The 20052-nt window shown below is 34.8% G+C and overlaps 1 protein-coding gene across 2 annotated transcripts in view; it reads right to left on the bottom strand.

Annotated features, from left to right (window-relative positions):
- The window catches only part of KLHL1 (kelch like family member 1), a gene marked incomplete at both ends in the record, with an annotated part of 258931 nt that overhangs the window by 121844 nt on the left and 117035 nt on the right, over positions 1-20052 (bottom strand). For both annotated transcript variants that reach the window (XM_082013897.1, XM_082013898.1), the window contains one exon: positions 15508-15704. In XM_082013897.1, coding sequence (XP_081870023.1) covers positions 15508-15704 — 197 coding nt within the window. The remainder of the gene's footprint in view (positions 1-15507; positions 15705-20052) is intronic.

Genomic DNA, 20052 nt, shown 5'->3' with positions numbered 1-20052 from the left:
ACAGTGGTACAGAATAGCCTCACATGTTCTGGTTTTAGCACCATCAGTACTAAGTGGCAGATTTCCAAAACATTTTCATGTCACAGAAAAGCCCCAAGAAATATCCACACAATTCCCTACATCTTGCTCTTAGCAATGTTTTCCTTATGAAAGATACTCAGGTTATACCAATACATTCAACACTGTAAAACACTAACTTAATAGGTTAATATTAAGTATGATATTAATATAGCACCACTTAAATAATACTAGGGGTTACAAATTAAGATAAAATATATGAAGAGTTCTGAAAGAACATACAATACACAAAAAAGTTGAAACAATCTTAACAACAGAGTGATTCTAGAAGTATATGAGTTTGATTACCAGCTGGTATAAACCAACACAGATCTAATGACTTTAGTGAAATTATGTCAGTTTAAATTAGATTATTTTTTGCTATTCTAATTACTTTTTTAGTAGTTGATATGATAATGATCTAAAATCAAGTAAGGCTATTTCCTTCTAAGAAGCAACTGATTCTTCTTCTTTTGAAGCATGTTTTAATTTCTGAAGCAATTCAGAAAGATTAGAAATTATTTAAAGGAATCACTCAAAAAGCATTGCTTCTTCTTTCCTTCTTTCCTTTCCTTTTTGTTTTTTGAGTCAGTCCTCTTATTCTATAGAACAGTTGTTCTTTGTTGTTAGGCTGCAAGTCCACTGGGTGTCACAGAAGTGGGGTCACGTATAAAGGGGATCATAAAGTTATAAGACAAACCTGATCATGAAAAAAGGCAAAGAATCTCCAGACACAGGAGTGGGGATTAGCTATAATTATTAGTTGAAAAGTGTTTTCTCTAGCTAGGGGAATGTCAACTATCCTTAACTGATAGAAAATGTAAAGCCTTGTAACAGAAATAATTACTGCTTTCATACCATATAAACATGCGTCATATTTTCAGAAAACCTGAGAAACATTTTTGTGAGCATTTTAAGTGATAACATTAACCAGTTTTTCACATACATTTAGAAACTAAAACTTCTTGGTTGTACTGGATTTGGCTGGGATAGAGTTACATTTCTTCACAGTAACTTGTATGGTGCTATGTTTTGAATTTGTGCTGAAAACTCTTTTGATAGCACAGGGATGTTTTAGTTATTGGTGAGCAGTGCTTACACAGCATCAAGGACTTTTCTGTTTCTCACACAACCCACCAGTGAGTAAGCTGGGGGTGCACAAGTGGTTGGGAGGAGACACAGCTGGGACAGCTGACCCAAACTGGCCAAAGGGATAGTCCATAACATACGACATCATGCTCAGTATATAAAGCTGGGGCAAAGAAGAAGGAAGTGGGGGGACATTCAGAGTTATGGCATTTGTTTTCCCAAATAACTGTTACATGTGGTGGAGCCCTGCTTTCCTGGAGATGGCTGAACACCTGCCTGCTGATGGGAAGTGGTGAATGAATTCCTTCTTTTGCTCTGCTTGTGTGCGCAGCTCTTGATTTACCTATTAAACTGACTTTATCTCAAGGCACAAGTTTTCTCACTTTTACCCTTCTAATTCTCTTCCCCATCCTACCCTGGGGAAGAGAGGAAGTGGCTGTTTTGGGCCGAGCTGTCTCCTGGGGTTAAACCACTGTAACACACAATCACTACACAAAATTATTAAAGTGTGTTACTACTTTAAGTGACCAAGAGGTGAAACATCCTTACAGGATGTATGGAAAGACAGTAGAGTGGAAAAAAAAAAGGAGGGAAGGAGGGAAGCAAAGAAGGAAGATGGGCAGGAAGAAGGGAGGGCAGAAAGGCAGAAAAACAGGAAAAGAAAGAGGGAGGGAAGGAGGAAAGGAGCAGAAAGAGACAGAGGGAAGGTGAAAGGGAAGGAGAGGGAGAGGAAGGTATAGAGGGAGGAAGGAGAAGGGAAAAGTGGAAGAAGTTCATAATATTCTGAAAGACAGGGAGAGGCAAAAAATGAAATTACGTAATTCATTAGATGTAGATAGAATTCTGGTCTACCCTTCTTACGTATTTTATATGGTGATCATACAAAAATCACATGTTGGTCTTATTGGTGCTATATTGGTGCTTGTTTCCTTTTCAGAATAGGTTGCATGAAGAAAGCAGACCCAATGCAGTTGATGAGCTTTTTAATACAGATGTAATTGCATCTTTCTGATTTTTAAATAAATGTACATGGTTCAGAATATTTCAAAATACTTTTTGTTTTTATATGGCCCTCTGTTGAAGGTAACATCTATTACAATGTCTTTAACACCTTTTAGTCTAAATGAGTTATAAAAATGTTACAGGTTTTACATGATATATTTCTATAAGGAAAAAAAAAGAAAAAATAAAGAATTTATTTATGTGAAGGAACATTTCCAGTCAAAATAAGACAATATGGTATTTCTTAGTGCCAAGGAAAAAAGTATGATGATAGTTGTCAAGGGGGAGGGGGCAGGGAGAAAGAGCACCAGACAGTGTGATGTTGCAAAGTTCAATTTAATAACTGAACCAAAGCAGTGGACAAGCTGTGTCAGGAAAAACTTCACACTCCCACACATAAAACCCACATACAGTTCCAGTTACTGAAGCCGGAGTTATGAGAGTTAGCACAGTGGAGGCTGGGGAAGTGCAACACTTGCTCCAGCTCAGTGTTGGGTATCTACACAATATCCTCTGTCCCCTGCCATTCTGGTCCCAGACTCTGTTCCTGAGGAGGTATCACACAGGCTGCCAATAAATCAGTCCATGATGATATCATGAACCATCTTTTCAGCACTTTCAGGTTTTGTTTGCTTCTTGCTTGCTGACTCATAGTCTCTACCAAGGCTTATGACACTCTGTCTCTCTTTGCATTGTATTGTCAGCCATGACCCATTATATTCAGTCACCTAACTCCTTGTTAAGGCAAGGTTTTGAGGCTCCCATGACAAAAGTTAAAACTCTCCAAAAGTTTGCAGTACCACAAGAAATGTTCTAAATGTGATGAGAATAAAATATTTTATGAGCCAGAATTCACCACAATTTTAAGGCTCAGGATGGAGCAACATGCCAATGAGATGGAAAGACCCAAGGCTTGTCTACTAATAATGAATATTTTTTTTAATATAAATAGTGTAAGTAAGAACATGCACCTTTCTGTCGCCCTCACTCCAGTTAGGAAGAAATACTTGTAGATGACATTTTTTTCCCTGTGTATCTGTGTTATGATTCTCTAACATCTGTCACTATTGTACTGAAGGGCACCTGCACATTAAGAAAACACTGTAATGCTTCCATTTCTGATACTGCTTCAGGAAAGAGCAGGACTAACCGTTAGTCTAAACTGTTCTCTGTTTTCCACAGTACTGAAAAAGCATCAAAAGAGGTATCATCCTTTGAGATTTTGTTGTCTTTATTTTTTATGACTGTAAATTCTTCCTGACTTAGTCATCAGAAAAGCAAGCTGTCTGCTTATTCTGAAAACATCATTGCCAGACAATACCAGAATAAATACTCTATCATTCTCAAGTCTTCACTATTATCACCAATAATTACCCATCAAGTATGTCTTACCCTTGGAAATGAAGAGCATCTTCTCTGAATCAGTAACTCAAGATGTCTTTTTGCTTTTGAAAGACAAATCACACAAACTCATCCTGACTGACAGCAAATATTCCTTAGTATACCATCCAGTGCTTAAGAGATCCTTTCATAAACGGTATGTGTTGTATATCAAAGCTTAATGAAAATAATATTGAAACTAAGTTGTAAGCTCTCAGGATGAACCATTTTAATAATGTGAGTCACTGAAGATTGAAAAAAGCAGAGCAATGACTACAGACAAGAATATTGGTGATGAAGTTTCTACAAAGTAGGGTTTCTAGTAGTCATGTACTGTTCTGTTTTCTTCTTAATCATAGCTTAATGCCTAAGATTGACTTTTCTATCATGTCCCACTCCTGTGTCTTCCCCTCCTCTGTTTTTCTTACCGGAGCTCCCCATGTTAGTTTCAGTTCAATCATCCTGTCCAATGTTATTTTCATGTCCTTTTCCATGAGCTATGTATTCCAGCTAGCTTATCTCCTCTTTTCTGCTATCTGTGAAAACCACAGAAAGCACCAGTGGGTCTTCTTTCTACCCTAAAGGACCACTTCTCAGTCCTGAAATATTGGGAATAGCAAACAGAAAGTTCATTTACAGGTTATGTCAGGATTTCTTGGCACCCCTGAATTAGAACTCCAATACATGCAACGTTGTCAGAGAATTTAGCCCTGAACTTCTAATTTTCTGCTACACACACAATCTAAGTATTCTAGAGGGTTTTTGTATTTAACCACTCTTGGATATCCTTTTGTGAAAACAAAATATGTTTATCCCCAGTACTGGGACATATTCTTCAATCTTACCAAAGACATGTACAAATGTCAAGTAACTAGATTTTACATTAGTTTGCAGATTCAGAGGCTTTGAATCTACAGCTACAAAACTCATCTCTCTTGATTCTTATCTTCACTGTTTTCCACAAATGCCAAGAAAATCTCCTAAAATTCACTGCCTTTGGACTGCTTTTTTAGTGTGATATTTGCAGTTATGTATGTGCTGACAGAGATTCATGCCAACTGGTTTTAGGCACCCACCAATGCTTTTTCGGTTAAGGGTCTGCTTGCCTTTAGCTACCTCTATGGACAGTAATTTATTTATGCCTACAGTTCAGTGAGATGAAGCAGGATTTATAAATCGATATATTATTCACTCGAGAGATTGTGATGTAGATCTGCTGACCTGGTAGACAAACCATCACTAGACCCACTGAAGAAAGAAGAGACGTATGAGAGCACCCTTAATATGAAATTATATTTCTGCTAGAACTCTGAAACATCGTAAGTATTAGTTCGATGGGATACTAATGTTACTGCTGAATATTCAAGTTTCTGGAACTAGAATAAACTTGAAAACCAAATTAAACCATAGGAACTGTTGAGTCCTGTGTATAATGTAGTAAGATCATTCAGATGAGAGTGCTACTTTTCATAGCAGCGGTCTCTAGGAATAATACAGCATTCTGTCATACTAATCTTTTTTAATGTGGCATTTAGGCAATATCATGGAAGTTCCAAATGATAAAGAAGCCACCAAATTGTGATTAATGCACTATAGACTATTTGCTTAACTATTTTCCTGTAGATTTCACAGCATTTTACTACCAGCAGTTGTCTTCTCTATTTCCTATTAATTATTTTGTTGTCCATATGGTAGTTCTTGAAATGCTCTTACTTTCCTCTTCTCCTGCTGTGTTGATAGAGTCATATTGTAACGTGCCATGTCACAGCTGTGTTAAGGAGAACTTATAAAAAAGCAGCACACTGTGCTAAGTGCTGATAATTACTTTCAAACAAGCATCTTAAAAATTCCAGAAGTGTGAAAAGTGGTTTATGAAATATAATTTATTCTCAAAGAAGAAAAGAAAAAAAAATTGGAAGCAAGAGTCATAATAATAGTCATAATAAAAATATAATGTAATGAATTTTAAAAAATAAAATACAATGATACTGTAATATTTTAAGAAAGTCATACTATCAGGAGAAATAAACTAGACTAAAGCTTAGTTTTGTACATAAAGGCCAAATTTTGTGTTTTAGTTAAACGTAAGATCATCACAAGCATTTTGGAACTCTTGTTTGCGTTTGCACTGTTTCAGTATTTTTCACTTTCATATATTGCTAGTATGACTTTAAAGTGGTAAAATGGAGAATATTATAAACCTTAAAAAATATACGTCCATATATAAGGTAAGGCATAATTGGCACAGTGAGTTCCAAAATGTTTTTCTTTGTCATCTCTGCATCTCTGGTTTTATTATTTATTTCAATTATTCTTGTTGCTTTGGAATGTTTTTAACTTCATTTTACTAGTCCAAAGGATGTTATAGAGAGAAAAGACCTTAAAAAAACCCAAACGCTTGGAGTGTCAAAATAACAATTTTAACAATCAAGAATTTAACTAGAAAAGTGAAGGGATCTGATCTTTTTAATTAGCATTCTATGTAGACCTAAGAAGTAGAGACATGTATAAACTTTTTACTCCAAGTGTATTTAAAATTAACTCCCTTGAAAGGGAAATATATAAGCAATTTGAATACAGGACAACATACTTTTCTTTGTCCATATGTCAAAATGTATAAGAGAACAACATTTTTTCCAGTGACACCCTGCCATGTATAAGAGAAGAATGAGAATTACTAATTTAGAAAAAGTCCTGGGAATTCAATGTTCACTGTCATTTCAGCAAGGTTTGGACACAACATCTTCTCACTAATGTTGTCAGTGGTGTAGGAATAAATAGTAAGTTGTATATGTGTACAGTTATGTAATTTTTAAAGGATATGTGTAACTTTTTACAGTACATCATCTTTTTAATCCTGAATATTCCACATTTGTGATTAGAATCCACAAGGTAAAAAACACGAACCAGAACAATTACAGTTTTCTACAGTTTGGTTCCAATCCTCTCTGCCCTTGAAAAATATATTTAATGGATTAGTATGTCCATTTTAGTCATAGGCATACGGAGTAATTTTATTTGCCAATTAAATTACAATTATTTTTTCCCCCAGAATGTCCCAAGATAATTGCTTGCACATACTTAATTTATATTAAGCTTGAGTCAAAAATCTCAAAAACTTAAACAGTTCCTACAACACCAATTCACTTTTGAAAGTGCATGTGATGTACACTAAAAACAGTGTTCTCATTACACTACAGTAGCTGCAACATTTCCAGTTGAGTAAGCTATAATTTGTTCCAAGTTAAAAAACAAACAAATATTGCTATGGATGGAAATGTCCTATTTAAAAAGGTTTTTTCTTAAAGTATTTTCCTCAAAACTATTCCTTTTTTTTTTTTATCTCCAAGTGTCCAAGTGTTAAGAACATCAAACATTGCATTTTTAGACAAATAAATGTTCACCGATATGAGTAACAATGTCAACATCCAGCGTGTGACACAGTCTCTTCCATAGTCACTTGAGTACTGTAATCTACCACAATATCCTCTTGGGTGGCTGGACAAATGTTTAAATGGGGCTTTTGAAAAAGCAACAATAAAACACAAACTAAAACAAATGAAAAAAGTTCTGTTGCTGTCTGGAGTCACTCTAGTTTTCTATGAACAATATCTATCCTAAGAAAAAACATCTTACAGATCATCCATTAAGTGTAGGATGCCATAAAATCTGATCACAGCCTGCACAAGTCTTCTTGCAGATTTATATTTGCTATTTACAATGCAAGTAGGACATTTTGTACAATAATATATTTTGGAAATGTATGCCTGACAGAGCAAAAGAAACAGAAAATCGCAGAAAGCTTTAAAATTTCATTGTGTTACTGCTAACTTGTTGCTAGCATGTTACAAATAGCTTGTTGCTAATGAAAGTCAATTAAATGTTAGCTCTGGTAATGCCATCTGTTGCACATTGCTTAAAAAATAAAATTTAAAAAAATTAGAAAATATCTGACCTTTTCCTTTATGTTGTCCCTGGATACTCAGCTGAAATCTAAGACCATTGAAAATGTACCAGAGATATTTTTTATAGCCTCATAGAATAATTTTGGTTCAAAGCGACCTCTGGAGGTCATCTAGTCAAACTCCCTGCTCAGTGCACGTCTAACTAGGTCAGGCTACTCAGTGACATTTTCAGTCAAGTCTTGAACACCTCCAAGAACAGATGCCAAAAAATCCATTGGTTGTTGCTTTTCTAGTATTTGACTACCCTCATGGTTTAAAAAAAAACCAAAAAACAAACAAAAAAGGCAAAAAAAACAAAACCAGAAAAAAATCCTAATAACCAGATAGGATTTCCTATGTTGCAGTTTGTGTCTGTTGCCTGTGACTCTGCACCTCCAACAACAGTCTGGCACCATCTTCTCTGTATCCTCCAATCAGGTAGATGCAGAGAGCAGTAAGGCCTCCCTTAACCCTCCCTTAGTTAGGTTCAACAGGCACAGCTCCCCCCGACTTTCCTCATAGGCCATGTACTCCAGCATCGAACCAGCTTGGTGACCTCCACTGGACTTACTCCAACATATCTGTGTCTCTCGTACTGAGGAACCCAAAAGTAGACACAGTACTTCATATGTGGTCTCATGGGTGCCAAACAGGGAAGGATCACTTTCCTCAACTTGCTCTCACTCTCACTAATACATCCCAGGATGTTGTTGGCCACTTTTGCTGCCAGGGTACATTGCTGGCTTACTTTCAACTCGGCATCCATCAGGACCACCAGGCTGTTTTCTGCAGAGCTGCTTCCCAGACAGTTGCTCCCCAGCCAGTGCTGGTGCATGGGGTTATTTGTCCCCAGATTGCAGGACTTTGCATTTCCCTTTGCTGAACTTCATGATGTTCCTACCAGCCCATTTCTCCAATCTGCCCTCTAAATAGCAGCCCTGTCCTCAAACTTATTGATTATCTCCCTCTGCCAGTTTGGTGTATCTGCAAACTTGCTGAGACGGAACTCCATCCTATTGTCTAGCTCATTAATAAAGTTGTTAAACAGTATTGGACCCAGAAGTGATCCCTGAGAAATATCACAATTGACTGATCATTAGCTGGACTTTTTACTACAGATCATAACTCTTTGAGCCTGTCTGTCTAGTCAGCTTTCCATCCATCTTACTGTCTATTTATCCGTATGTTACCGATGTGGTGAGAAGCAGGTCAAAGTGGTCAAAACAAAATATGATATTGTCCTGGTTTCAGCTGGGATAGAGTTAATTTACTTCATAGAAGCTAATGTGAGGTCATGTCTTGGATTTGGGATGAGAAAATGTTGATAACAGGCTGATGTTTTGGGTTGCTGTTAAACAGTCAAGAACTGTCCAGCTTTTCATGTGGGCCTGACAGCAAGAAGGCTGAGGGTACATGGGAAGCTGGGAAAGGACACAGCGAGGACAGCTGACCCAGGCTGGCCAAAGGGATATTCCATACCATATGACATCATGCTCAGTATATAAAGCTGGGGCAAAGAAGGAAGGGGAGGAGAGACATTCAGAGTTATGTCATCTGTCTTCCCAAGAAACCATTACGCATGATGGAGACCTGCTTCCCTGGAGATGGCTGAACACCTGCCTGCCCATGGGGAGTAGTGAATGAATTCCTTGTTTTGCTCTGTTTGTGTGCACAGCTTTTACTTTACCTATTAAACTGTCTTTATCTCAACCCATGAGTTTTCTTACTTTTAGCCTTCTGATTCTCTCCCCAGTCCCACTGTAGGGGAGTGAGCGAGCAGCTGCGTGGTGCTTAGTTGCTGGCTAGACAGATATGAAGTCAACGTATCTCTTATCTGGCCAGTAACTATTGGCCAATATCTAGCAGCTATTTTAAATAGTAGAAAGCCAACTGATGACCTTGTATATAAATCATGTTAAACAGGGTGTGTTAAAGAACTGTTAAATTACAGTACTAGAGAGTTTGCTTGCCTCACTTGTTAACTGACCTTAGTTAAAGCCGTATTAACCCTGAAATAAACTACTGATGTCTGAATATACAACTGCAAGTCATTAATGACTGTCATCACCATCTGTCAATATCTCAATAATATTTTTCTTAATTTGAATATGAGTACTGTTACAATATTTCAATGTTTCAGGATGAGACGTTGTAAATGGAACTGGATAGAACAGTTTTTACATAACACTCCTTGCCCACTCCACCTCACCAAGTTTTAACTGCAAAATTCTGTGGCTTAGGTAATAAATATAACTAATAACCTTATTACTGAAGCTTTTCACCATAAAAGATCATTTAAAAAATTTCATAAGGCACACAATTCACATAAATGAAATGGTTGCTCCATCTGCAGTATAATCAAAATCCTCAGTAAGTTAAAGGATCTATATAGAGTCAGTACATGTCACTGAGATTACTTACATGCTTATAATTAAGTTCAAATAAAGTTCTGCTGTACTGGTACTAATGACCCTTACAGTGTGAAGCACAGAACTGCATCTATGAGAGACTAAACACCTTCTACCACTTCATTCAAAGGCACTTGCAAACATTCTGCAGCTTCCAGGCTTGGAATTGTAACATATGTTAGGGTCCTTCATATGGCTAACATTTTGACTGAGTTACAGACCTGTCAATCACTTTATGCATCTATGTTCTTCTGCTCATGGAAATTTTACTTATGGCCATCCTCCTACTCAGTGCCTCAAAGTAATTTGACGATTGTCCAAGTTTATGTTTAGCAATTCATCTTGGAATATGGTGAAATAAAAATGTGGAACAAGCTCTATCATCTCAACTGTCAAACTGCAGTTTCAAGATGCAAAACGATCACTGAATTTTAAGTTAAGTTTCCTGAGAGGTAAATCACTGAAAGATTAAATAGTTGTATCTATGATGTATCTATATGTATCTAGGTATTCAATTTTCCATTTGAAACAACTGGGCTTCAGTCAAATAGCATGATAATGAGATGAAGAAACTGGTAGCATAACTTGGAATGTCACACTCTAAATTTCTAAGAATAATTTATATGTCATAAAACAAGCAGAACCATGTGTTTTACTGTGAGAGAGAAAGCAAACTACACTTTTATTCACAACCTTTCCAAGTATGAATAAAATTTTTAAGAATTTACCATAATTTTAAAAATTTAAGAATTAAATTTTAAGAAAAAATTAAGCTTTAAAACCAAACTGCAATTACCTATTTAAGGAAAAATATGACAAACTTTTAATCTCTAAATATTTACTAATGTAGAGAAGTAGTTGTTATGTGAAGGGCTAATGGTGCACCCAGCTCTGGAGCTCTCAGCACAGGAAAGACATGGACCTGTTGGAGCGGGTCCAGAGGAGGGCCACAAAAATGATCAGAGGGATTGAATACCTCTCCTGTGAGAAAGGCTGAGAGAGTTGTTTAGTCTGGAGAAAAGAAGGCTCTGGGGGGATCTTCTTGCATCCTTTCAGTACTTCAAGGGGGCTTATAAGAAAGATGGGGACAGACTTTTTAGCAGGGCCTGTTGCGATAGGACAAGGGGTAATGGCTTTAAACTAAGAGAAGGTAGATTCAGACTAGATATAAGGAAGAAATTTTTGACAGTGAGGGTGGTGAAACCCTGGCCCAGGTTGCCCAGAGAAGTGGTAGGTGCCCCATCCCTGGACACATTCCAGGTCAGGCTGGACGGGGCTCTGAGCAACCTGATCTAGTTGAAGATGTCCCTGCTCATTGCAGGGGTGGCTGGACTAGGTGACTTTTAAAGGTACCTTCCAACCTAAACTATTCTATGATTCTATGATTTGATGATCAAGGCCCCAGAGTTCATTAAACTAACATGGTCTATTACAAACTCTCAACAATATACATATAATTGTTCAAAGTAAAGTACATTATAAGAAGTCATATATTCTAAAAAGAATTGCATCCCAATAAGGTTGCCATCACAATTTCAAATTATACTTTATTCTGTTTTATAAAGAGGCAGATAAGACCATACACTATGACTCTGATTTCTGACAAGTATGACAAGCTGACAAATTGCTGACTTTAGAGGTTAGCTTCCCCACATATGAAAACTCTGATAAGTAGAAGAATAAAGAACTGTTGCTAAAACTATGTTAGAAGAATGCATATGCTTTAGCTTTTCAAATTCACTGGTTTTGTTTTTTTTTTAAAAGACATCACGTGCATTTCACTGTACTATCACATAATTCTAACAATAAATTAGGAATTTTAAGTTATCAGACATATGGCTTTGCAGATTGAAAATTTGCAGAAATTGACAAACTAGCAGAAACCTGGATTGTAATTAAGAAGTACAGAAGTCTTAAATCAAGAGAGACATGGATACTTATGCTGCCTAAATACTAAATCAGCAGATTTGTTAAAAACAAAAAAACAACAAAACAACACACAGACAAAAAACAAAACAATACAAAAAACCCCACACCATAAAACACTGTCAAGGCAATTTCCTATCTCAGAAATAAAAGAACCCACATTAGATCTGATGTGCCTAAAAAAAAATAAATCAATGAAACTGCACTTTTACTCTTGTTTTTAACTTCTTGCTTCTAATGCTTTAATTTAAAACGTTGCTATCCAAGTTCCATTTATAAAAAGTACAGGTAATGCAAAGACAGATATTGCCAACTTTCATTGTTCACTAACTTTTTATGAAGTCTACCTTCCTCTCTTCTCCCACCCACCTCATAACTTGCTATTTGGCAAGTGTATTTGCTAAAGATTTTGTTCTCTGGTTTTCCCTCACTGCTTTTATTATCTTCATTTCCTCACTGCCTCCCCTCCTCCATGCACACATTTTCTTTTCTTCACTTAGATTTTGCATTTCAAAAGAACAATTTGATATTTGACACTGAAGACTAAATAGCTCAGTAAATACCAGGGTTATTGTAACTCTGCTCATGGAAAGTTTTATATAACTGTACAGTTAATAAATTTTACTTCCATTAGAAGTTTTCTCTAGGCTCATCAATGACTCTTTGTATTTTGAAAAAAGTTTGTCACTTTTGAATTAAGTCTGGACATACCTGTGTCAACTATGCAAATAAAATTTTGTATCCATGGCTTCCACGAATTTCATGGTTGAGGGGAATTGAACAGTTATCTAATGTGACAAAAAACTTGTGTTGGAAATGATGTATCTCCTGAAGTCAACAGGATTCTTAAATTCAGTGGTCTGCTCTTCAGCAGCTATTTATTTTTCAATATAAAGAAATCTCCAAGCTCAAATGTCTTGCCCTCATAAGACATTATGTGAAAGTCCAAGTCAAGCTGATTATATATATACATTTTTTGTGATGAGCAACACTGTAATTTAGAACTTATAAAATATCAAGTCTAACACTAGACGAGGAATTGCTTTTGAAGAATGAAGATTATGGAGATTCAATCTAGCAATCCATTTTCATGAAAGTATACTGATTTTCATTAAAATGATATTGTGAAGACAACCATGAATGACTTTCTAATTAAAACTAATTGGTGGACAAAATTTGTAAGACATTTTGCCAGGTACGATGCAGTCATAGAGTTATTCTAAGGTTTCAGCACTTTAAATGAGTACCTTGAGTAAAGGCTACAGAGAATTATTTTTTTTTTTATTCACTTAATTTTTAATTTCACCTATGTAGTTAACTAAGAAGCACAGTTATTCCAAGATGAGATTTGAGTCATATCTCAAAATTATTACACATTCTATTGCATATACCATGTCTAGAAATCTATTTTTTACAAGATTATTCACAAAACTTTGTCTTGTTCCTTATTCCCACAACCAGTATAGAATTGTTGTCTCTGAGGCTTTTTTTATCTCAAAAAACTTTATGGTGCAGCACTATTATTTCTTGTCAGGTCTAGCTATGTTTCTCTATAGCATTATGGTTAGTAGAATAACAATCTTGTTTTGTTTTGTTTTGTTTTGACAATTCTTGGCTATAAAATTTAAGAGATATATGGCAGGGTCTAAAAGAATTAGATAATTTTGTAGATGCAAAGAACAAGATGAAAAGTATGATGCTCTCTGTCACCTCAGAGATTATATATCTGCTTTTTGCTCTGCTCATCACTTTCCTACCCTTTCTTCCCATTGCAAGGTCTTTATTTGCTATTCCTCTACCACAATCTCCAGGATATCTTCCTTACACTCTGCAAGTTTTTCCTGGTTATACGTGCCTGTGGAAGAAATAATCACTTTTGCATTATGTAGATTCTCTCTGATTCAGAGTGTTGTAGTCAAGATAGGCAATAAGACACCCTTCCCCCACTCACAACTGGTCATCCACACCCTTTAAAACAAAACAGTAAATCAAATGGATGTGCCTCTATGCACATCTAAATGCGATAACATCATGCCCATGAAAATATCATGCACTATGAAGTTTAATTTTTAGGATTATGTTTTCACTGGGTTGGAAGTTTAATCATGCACGGAAAAAATACTGTAATTGAATAACTGAATAGGTGTGATTATTTGTCTGTCAAGCAAGGAGAAAGTGTGACTATCATGGATGCTTGCAAATGTAATTGTAGTTACATCAGAGCTTGCTTAGTACTTACAATGGACTTCCTTTCTGATCTACCATCTTTTGTTAGTGATTTTCCCATTACACATAATTCAGATTTTAGACCTCAGCATTAAAAACAATAATAGTTTATATAATATATCTAATATCTTAGAAATGTGCACAGATACTTTTGAACTTTGTGATGCATCAGGTAAGTATCACTCATAAGTCCTCAAACATACTGTAATCAGTAATTTCATTCACCCCAAAAATCTTTAAATAAATTGTTTTAAAGAATCATGAGAATTTTTTAAAATAAATTTTTTTCTCTATTAAGGTTTTTAATATTTTTCATTGTTCATTGTATTGTTGTTCACTAAAAAAAAGTGAAAATATCACAGTAATACATAAATCTAAAAAATATATTGATAAAAAGGTTGTATTTTTTTTCAACCCATACCTGTTCAATTTTAATTCAATCTCATTCTAAGGTGGATCAGATGAATTCTGCTCTGGCAGCTTATTTCTCTCCACTGACATGAAGGCTAAACTGACTAGCTTGGACCTGGAAAACCACATTTTAGATGTCTAAATACAGACAAAATTAAAACCAGCCACAGAACTAGCTCCATAAATGTATAATGAGTATAACTACCTGAGCTATAGCGGTAAGAAAAACAGAGTTAAACCTGTGAATTACAATGTGGTATTAGTTACAGAAAAGAATAAATAAAATAAGGACACAACTGCTGGACAAGCAAAGCAGATTCATTGAAACCTGCTGTATTACTTCAATAATAATTTCAGTATAGAGCTTAATGGACCATTATTTCTCAGAATTTATATGTAACCTACCCTTTATTTTATTTTAATTTCATGAGCCAGATGTTTCTATGCAGAATCAAATAGCTACTGATATGATTTAGTTTCTGAATAAGTAGCATATTTTTGCTTCACTGATTCTAATTAATTTTTAATATTATTGCCATAACTGTTCTGTCAGTTGTAGTTGGAAAAACTTAAAATATTGTCAGATAAAATTATTTCTGTCTGCTCAATTTTCTGTCTTAATCTACTTCTCAGATGAATAAAAGGAACAATTATTCTCGATAAAAAAAGACCCAACACAACTTCCCTTAATATTGTTCCCGTGCAGAACACAGCAATTACAAATCTTCCCTAAAGCTAAACAAAAAGGAACAGTGATTAAAAAGTATTCTAAGGATTTACAGATACTTTTTACTATTATCAGCTGTACATGAACGTGCATCTAATTAAGGCATATACTGTTCTGACTCAGCAGACAGCGCAATCAACATAGCAAGCCACTTCTCATGATTTCACTGAAGTTGAGAGGAATCACCACTCCTACGGTTTCAAAAGGGCCACCTATGCAATAAAGCTCCATACAAGTACAGAAAGATTTCAAGCCTAAAAGTAACATGATACTTTTACTTACAGAAGATATAGAGGATTCACAAGATCGTAATTTAGATATTCTAAAACTGCCTTACCATGGTGTAGTTGTGAGCCACCTTCATAAGCTCTGTGCATCCTTGCGCATCAGCAAATGCTCGTATTCCCAAACAATTGGATGGGTGCAAAAGCTTCATTAGAAAATGGCAGCAAACCTCCACTACTTGTGGGAGCTGGAGGAGGCAGGCAGCTGCTAAAAGATTTTCAATGGTGTCTTCTTTTAATTCCAGGCAGCCTAAACAAAGGATTGATAATACATGCAAACTTATTTACTTGATATTTACAAACTATGGAGTATCAAAAGACTTTTTATAAATAATCCTAGCTGTATATAAATAAATCTACAGAAAAAGTGAAGAAAAGGAGGATTAGTATCTCTGACTGGACACCTCAGTGATCTGAACATTATAGTATTAGAAACTCTTCTTTTTAAACTACTATTACTTCAACTATAAAATAGGGTTACACATATAGCCTGTAAAGTGTGAAAAGGAAGAGAAGACTTAGGAATACTAGTTTTGTTTCTATAATGAGGCTAAAATCTGAGTAAGTATCTAGATATCAACCAGGCTGTGATTTTTTTTTGCACTGAAGTTGGTGATAAGACTTGAACTATCTTCACTGGTACAGAGCAAAACTCACAGCCATTTAGTTCCCTGCAAAGAATGAAATAACTGGCTAACATATTATGAATAAAACCATAAAAAAATCTTCAAAATAGGGCTTAAAACTTTCAAACGTCATGTTGCTTATTTGTAATCAGATTTTGGGATTAATTTTATCTGACTAATATATTGCAAGCATCTCAGAGCACATAATTCTTCAAAAAGACTTTATATTAGCTAAAAGAACATATATGGATGCATAGTATTTATCTTCCATTTAATTTTGTAATTTCACCAATCTTTATCTTTATCTTGCAGACCGATTCAGTTTTTAATAAATAAAAGGTAAAGTAGAGCAAAATAGATCTAAAAAATATTTCTTTATTGAGGAACAAGTTTAATTCTTGTCATTGTGCTCTGCCCCCAACCTGTCATTTTTAAATGTATTTTTTTACATTAGTATCTCTTACAAATCTCTTATATTAATAATTTAAAAAACTGTAAATTAAAGATCACAATGATGTCTTGGAGAACTGGAAAAAAGAATAGGAAATTAAAGTATGCAAATATAATATAAATTGTAAGAAACTAACACTTCCGATTTTGTTTTGCTGTGCTTGGAAAAATAATTTCAAACTATAAGAGGATTAAGTGCATATTGATATTTCTGTTCAAGGTACTAATAGTTCAACATTTAGATAAACTCATTCTTTTCCCCACACAAATTTTGTGTTTCTTGTCACATAAAGAAAAATCTACAAACCTTAATAGTCTATCACATGGTACTGAGCAGTTATAAAATTCTCAACTTCACAACCGAATGCCATTGAAAAGAAAAGCTGCTTGATATTACAATATCAGTGCCAAAATACAATAACTGTAACACTGAATATCTGATCTTTTGTCCTTCTTTCACTGTATCTGGAGCTTTTAATATCAGATGGAAACTGGGAAGTTATACTTTACTAGATATAGTTAAAACACATTCTTACGCAAAGGTTAGAGCATCAGATCAAGTACACAGCATATTTCAGTGGTTTTCCTTCACTTATTTTTATGTTTCTATTAAGGTCACATGAGCTTCTCTTTACGTTATCTGACTTTTTCTCATCATTTCTGTCCACTGTGCATTTATGCAATGTGGTCAAAAGGCACACTCAGCAGCTGATTCTTGGCTGACTCATATATTTACCAGTGACACTGCCACATTTGCTGCACACTTGCAGGTAACCACTGGCTCAACACACTATTAATTCTCTAGAATATAGTTCCACTGTATCATGTGGAAGCTATCAAAAGATAGTTGTTTTCAGATTAAAACTGATCATCCCAGTACCATAAGGAAGAAAAACAAAATGTGCAAAATAGCTGTGAAATGTAAATGGATTGAGAAATGTGCTGATAGAAACAAAATTAGAAAAACTGTGTTTTAAATCTCCTTTTCTTACACGCTATTTGTGTTTCGACAACGAGCTCAAGACAGTCTCTGGCCCTATAAAGCTAGTCCAGATAACATTTGCAGAATGACATAAGCATTGAAAGAATGACCACCCTTTATGAAGGAAGGTAATAGTGTCACAGTTTGGGGGTTTTTTATCACTGAATGTAGCCTTAGGAGAAGAATGCAAAGGAAACAGTTGAAGTCACATCAATCTACTTATTTTCAAATTGATTATATTTTCTGTTAACTTTAAGGAAAATTAGTACCAGTAAGGTACTAGTTTGGAACTAGTAGGTTTAAAATAAGTTTAAGTCAATAAAATTTATTATCTGTTTTACAAATTATATATTTCTTTATGTAACCAACATGACCGTTTTAAAGATCCTTCACATTTTCATGGAAGAGTGTGAACGAGTTTCTGCCTTACATGTTAATTGAGGGAGTAAAAATACAATGACTTCTGGGATACCTGGGGATATGAATATATTATAGCTTGATTTATTTTTAACTAAATTCAGAAACACTAATTTACTACTTAATATGTCTAGGGTAAGAGCTAGAAAATTACACTTAGCTTGAGTTTAAAGAGGAGTTTACTGTGCTGCTTTCTTTCAGTACTGTCTTATCCTGCTTTTTTTTTTTTTGTCTTTTTTTCCCGCACAAACATGATAAGAAATAAGATAGGGCTCTCCAGGATCCTGTTTTTACACATTACCTTCAATGGTAGGTAAATATCTAATTCATATACATGATTTCCAAGTCTTACTTATCTCCATTTTTAAACATCAAGACACCTTCATAAATTTGGTCACAAGAGTTGTATTCATTTTTTCAGAAGGGTTCTATGACATTTTAATGCAAAGTCCTCTGGGATATCAAATGTTTAGCATGGTCAGAGTTTGAAAAACAAGCTGTTAAGAAGCTCAATATATACAATGTCAACTCTTCAGACAGTTTCATATTAACAATTAGAAGATCCAAGCATGTATTTAAAAATTTTTAATAGCATATTTCAAGGGGGCTTTAATATTACTGCTTCTTCAATTCACCTCGCCCACACATTTTTATGCAATAAGGAGCTTGCACTAGTACTTCAGTCTGAGCAAAACAAATTAACCAAAGCTTAAAATCTCATTTTGTATTACGTTAATTAGGATGAAAAAATATACTTAAGAAAAACAATCAAAAGATCTTTAATGGATTCTAATTGTTATTCTAAATTATAGTTCTATTTCTGACAAATTTTATGTGCATTGCTTATGCAGAAATTAAAATGTTTGTCTTTAGAATGCATCCTTATATTGAATATATAAATTTTATTACCTCATTACTAAATATAAAGCAGATATAATACATAAAAATCCTCTGATATCTTTATTCCTTTGCTAAATTTTTTTCCAAGTTAAGGGACAGTCTCGGGATTTTTTTTAATTTTTTTTTAATCTTATCTTTTGCTTTTATTCTTTCTTCTGCTCCTCAGGCTACACTGTTACAACAAATTTTGTGTATAGGGAATCACTGCACCTTTGACCGCCTTTGCATAATGTTAATAAGGTCAGTGTGTGTCACAGGAATCAGCCTCCCACAGTTATTGAGCAATAGGTATCAATACAAATATGGTGGGACCTTTCAGTAAGTACTGCTCACTATCTCTGTGCATAAGAAACAAATTTGAACACAGATCCATAACACATGGTAACATCCTTTTACCTCATGTGCACAGTTTTTTTTTTCTCTCTTGCAATTACACATTTATCCATTCATAGCAAGACTCTTCAACATTCTTAAGACAGCTGCAAGTAAAGGTGCATCAGTGAAGTCATGGGAAGTGTTAAGGTATTAGAAACAAAGATTAGAACTAATTCCTTTTAATCAAGTATTTATATTTTTAACCTTTCTATTTCATGTGTTTGATCTGTTGTGTAAGAGTTTTGAAGAGTTTCTGTATTTAGTGGGGTTATATAAATTCATATTCATATATATTCAATATATTTTGAATTATTTCTGTAGGCTAACCAGTTGTAGGAACACAGCTTCTCTACTAGGTCACATTTTTAAAAATAAAGGTACTAAACGTCATCAGGATAATATTTATTCAGAGTTTGCATAGTAGATGAATTGTTAACAATTATGATTACAAGAAGAAATTGCTTTTTTGAAACAGCATCAAATTCCAGTGAAGACTAGAAAAAGCTTATAAAAAAGATGCTACACTTCATATTGCTATAACAGACCTTTTTGGTATTGCTTATCATTAATCTTACCAAATCTTAGGTATTTGCCAGCTAGCCACCTGACCTAATCATCTGAGATCTCTTTTTACAGTCAATTGAGAGAAATATGAGGTGTTAGAGCAGTTTTCTTCTGCCCTGTTTTAGTCATCTACTTTAGAATGAAATTTATCACTCCCTAAGAGTGGCTGTTTCTTGCTTTTAACTGTCAGTGGAGCACCTTCATTTGACTTACTGAGACACTGTTTGTCCTGATTCCAGCTAGGCGAGAGTTAATTCTCTTCACAGACGCTAGTGTGAGGCTGT

The sequence above is a fragment of the Phaethon aethereus genome (genome assembly GCF_964289735.1).
Source record: "Phaethon aethereus genome assembly, chromosome: 1".
Lineage (NCBI taxonomy): Eukaryota > Metazoa > Chordata > Aves > Phaethontiformes > Phaethontidae > Phaethon > Phaethon aethereus.
The sequence above is the reverse complement of the archived record's forward strand: the minus strand, read 5'-3'. Positions and strand labels throughout refer to the sequence as shown.